Raw genomic sequence first — 2871 nt, 5'->3', positions numbered from 1 at the left:
TTTCATGGAATATTTTAATGGGCCTGGAGCAGTTTCATGGCAAAGAGCTATGTGCGATTTACATTGAGCTAATATTTAAGTGGTTTTATCAACATAGAATTTTAGCGGAGCAGAAAGTAAAGTATTTAGTTTTAAATATTTTTAAAAAAATTTTGTTTTGCAAAAATACAAATTAGTCCAAAAATACAAATAAGTCCATCTGTATCTTAAATACGAGGCCCATTTTTTAGAAATAATTTTACATATTTAACATATTAATTTAATTTTCTGCTCACTTTTAAAAGAGATTTAATTTTATTGAATGTACAACTATTTTTATTGTGTAGTTTCCTAAATACATATGTAAATGTTTTTACTAAGTATTTTTTATGGGTATGCGCCTGTATCTTTGTTTGCAACTAATAATACAGTTATTCCACCATAAGCATACAAAACAATGCAAATTGTTTTTTAAAAGTGTCACATAATTGGAAAAGCACAATAATTAACTGTCAAGTCATGAGAGTCATGCTATGCATGAAATGTATAGCATAATTACACTGCTTACAACTTAAAATTGATCTGTATTTCATAAAAACGCCAATATGAGTTACACTTGATGTATATTTTTTTTCTATTAATTTAATGCGTATTTTATTTGTATTTAATTTGAGTTGTATTTTATTTAAACTTTATTTTATATGCCATTTATCATTTGTCTTGTCATCATTGAAAAATTGTTTGCTTTTTTATTTTTAAATAAAGATAATGTATAATTAATGTTTAATAAAACATGTATAAAAACTTATTTGTTTTACGTAAAACCACTTTTATTAATGATGACACACATTTTAAACACTAGAAATATTTATTCACGAAACAAATTAGGAAAAAAAAAATAAACATGGCATATAATCTACCACAAATACATAAAAATATTTAACATATATTTAAAAAGAATCATTTAATGTTATCATGGAATGAAAAAAGCTAACAGGTAAGTACTTCAAATAATAAATTATCCAGAATGAAAAAATAAATAAGATTTAAACAAAGCCCTCAAATATTAACAATAAATTAAAAATTTGTTCATAATTATTTAAGTAATATAAAATAACTTAAATTATTGTCTTATCAGCCTCTAGATGTTTCATTATTACTTCCACAATTTCTTTTTCGCATTTATTTCTCTCGGAATCCTGATTAAATTCTCCCAATTTGGAGGCAATATATCGACCAAACGCCTCATGCCCAGGCTGCAGAGAATGGTTATTGTGGGAGTTGATATTATTAAGAGTTTTGCACGCTTCCATCAAAAGTTTCTCATCCGCACGTATCACTTTTTGCTTCTTAGTACTTTTTCCAACTGCTGCTCTTAAAGGGTTAAATTTTCTCTTTGTTTTGCCGTTCTGAGCATGAGGCGTTGAAAAGTCAGTTCCAGTCCTAGAAACTAAATTAGTTGCAGAAGATGGATTTGTGGTAGTAGATGCAGAGATTTTCAGTTTTTTGACGGCAGAATAGTCAGGATCATCCGCATTATCATTTGGTGAAGAAGGTGTACTAGAAATCTCTGAATACTGGCGATCTGAAATAAATGAGTGCTCTTCTTGTACCACTTCTTTCATACGCACACTCATATTACTGTTCATATCTTCTGAAAAATTTATTACTGAAGTGCCTTCATGTACTTCAGCATTCGTGGCCTACAAAAGTAACAAAATGTTTACTTAATTACGTTGAGGTCAGATAATGTATAACAGATCTTGAATACAAAAAATATACAATAAAAAAAAATCGAAATTTTTTTACTCAATTCATTAACTACTCATTAGGTCAGTGGAAGGAAAAATTTAATTTCTTGATTTTTATTAACTACAAGAAATGTAAAACATTAACTAATATTCTTTTATTTGTAATAAATTTGTTTAATTCGAAATAAAAAAAATTATGATATTTTTTGAAGTGACGAGAAATAATGTTAAATTTAATTTATAACTGTGTGAAAATCATTGTTATGCATTTTTATGCACTTAATTTAGAAAAGCTGATTAGAGACTCAACAAACCAGATACAGATTATTAAAGTACGGAGCAAATATAAATTCTTAAATAATGATATTTAAGATTGGTCAACTATCCACAATATGCATAGACTACATACCATTCTATCATCTAAATTAGTCTTGCTAATGAAACACTCGTCTGAATCCTTTAAAAATTCTAAGCTTTTGAAGTACATCCACGGGACTATATAACCCTCACAGCCACTACCACTCTTCAATTTGTCCAATTTTTGTCGATTTGCCTTGTAAATTATCCTTAAGGATCTGAATTTCTTCATTAACGTTTCTAAAATTACACAGAAAGGGTACAGTTAAAAACGAAAAATAATGAATCAAATAATTGTATTGAAACTATTAATAATCAAACCATATACTCAGAAAAATTATCAAACTATTAATATTACATGTCTATGAATATATAAGCAATTGTTTTTACAAAATACATTTCTTAAAAAAGATATAAAAAACATTTTCTTTATTTGCTTATATTTTTTTTTTAAATTATCAAACACGTTTGCATAATTAACAAATCCAATCTGCAGCACCACCTTTATAAATCAAAATGCGATCTAGTAGAGTCGCTAATATTATAAAAATTATGCTTATATAAATTTATAGCAAAATTTGAATACACAACAAATGTATATTTAAATTAGATTTGTTATTTATATAATAGTGTTTAAAGGAAAAATTAAGTACAACTTTAATTAAATCATAGAAGCAACCAAGTTGATAAAAAAAATCTGATATTATATTCTTAATTTATGCAACAAATGTTTTTAAAAATATAGCCCTCCAGATAAAACCACATTCTAATTTCTTTGTAGCAT

At 26.3% G+C, this 2871-nt stretch overlaps 1 protein-coding gene across 1 annotated transcript; it reads right to left on the bottom strand.

Annotated features, from left to right (window-relative positions):
* Positions 1–835: 835 nt before the first annotated feature.
* LOC122273195 (uncharacterized) lies at positions 836–2534 on the bottom strand. The gene is made up of 2 exons (XM_087167814.1): positions 2140–2534; positions 836–1682 (listed from the first exon to the last, which is right to left on the bottom strand). Exons 1-2 carry the CDS (start codon positions 2317–2319, stop codon positions 1098–1100), a joined length of 765 nt encoding a protein of 254 aa, XP_087023940.1. The 5' UTR covers positions 2320–2534; the 3' UTR covers positions 836–1097.
* Between the last annotated feature and the right edge of the window lie 337 nt (positions 2535–2871).

Source organism: Parasteatoda tepidariorum, chromosome 7, assembly GCF_982258835.1.
Source record: "Parasteatoda tepidariorum strain Cologne lab strain chromosome 7, Ptep-v5.0, whole genome shotgun sequence".
Classification (NCBI taxonomy): Eukaryota; Metazoa; Arthropoda; class Arachnida; order Araneae; family Theridiidae; genus Parasteatoda; species Parasteatoda tepidariorum.
This window is presented reverse-complemented; position numbering and strand designations above follow the sequence as displayed.

Coding starts and splice junctions, on each gene's coding strand:
- LOC122273195 (XM_087167814.1), bottom strand. CDS start 2,319: ATGAAGAAATTCAGATCCTTAAGGATAATTTACAAGGCAAATCGACAA. Junction 1,683..2,139: donor CTAATTTAGATGATAGAATG/GTATGTAGTCTA, acceptor TTACTTTTGTAG/GCCACGAATGCTGAAGTACA.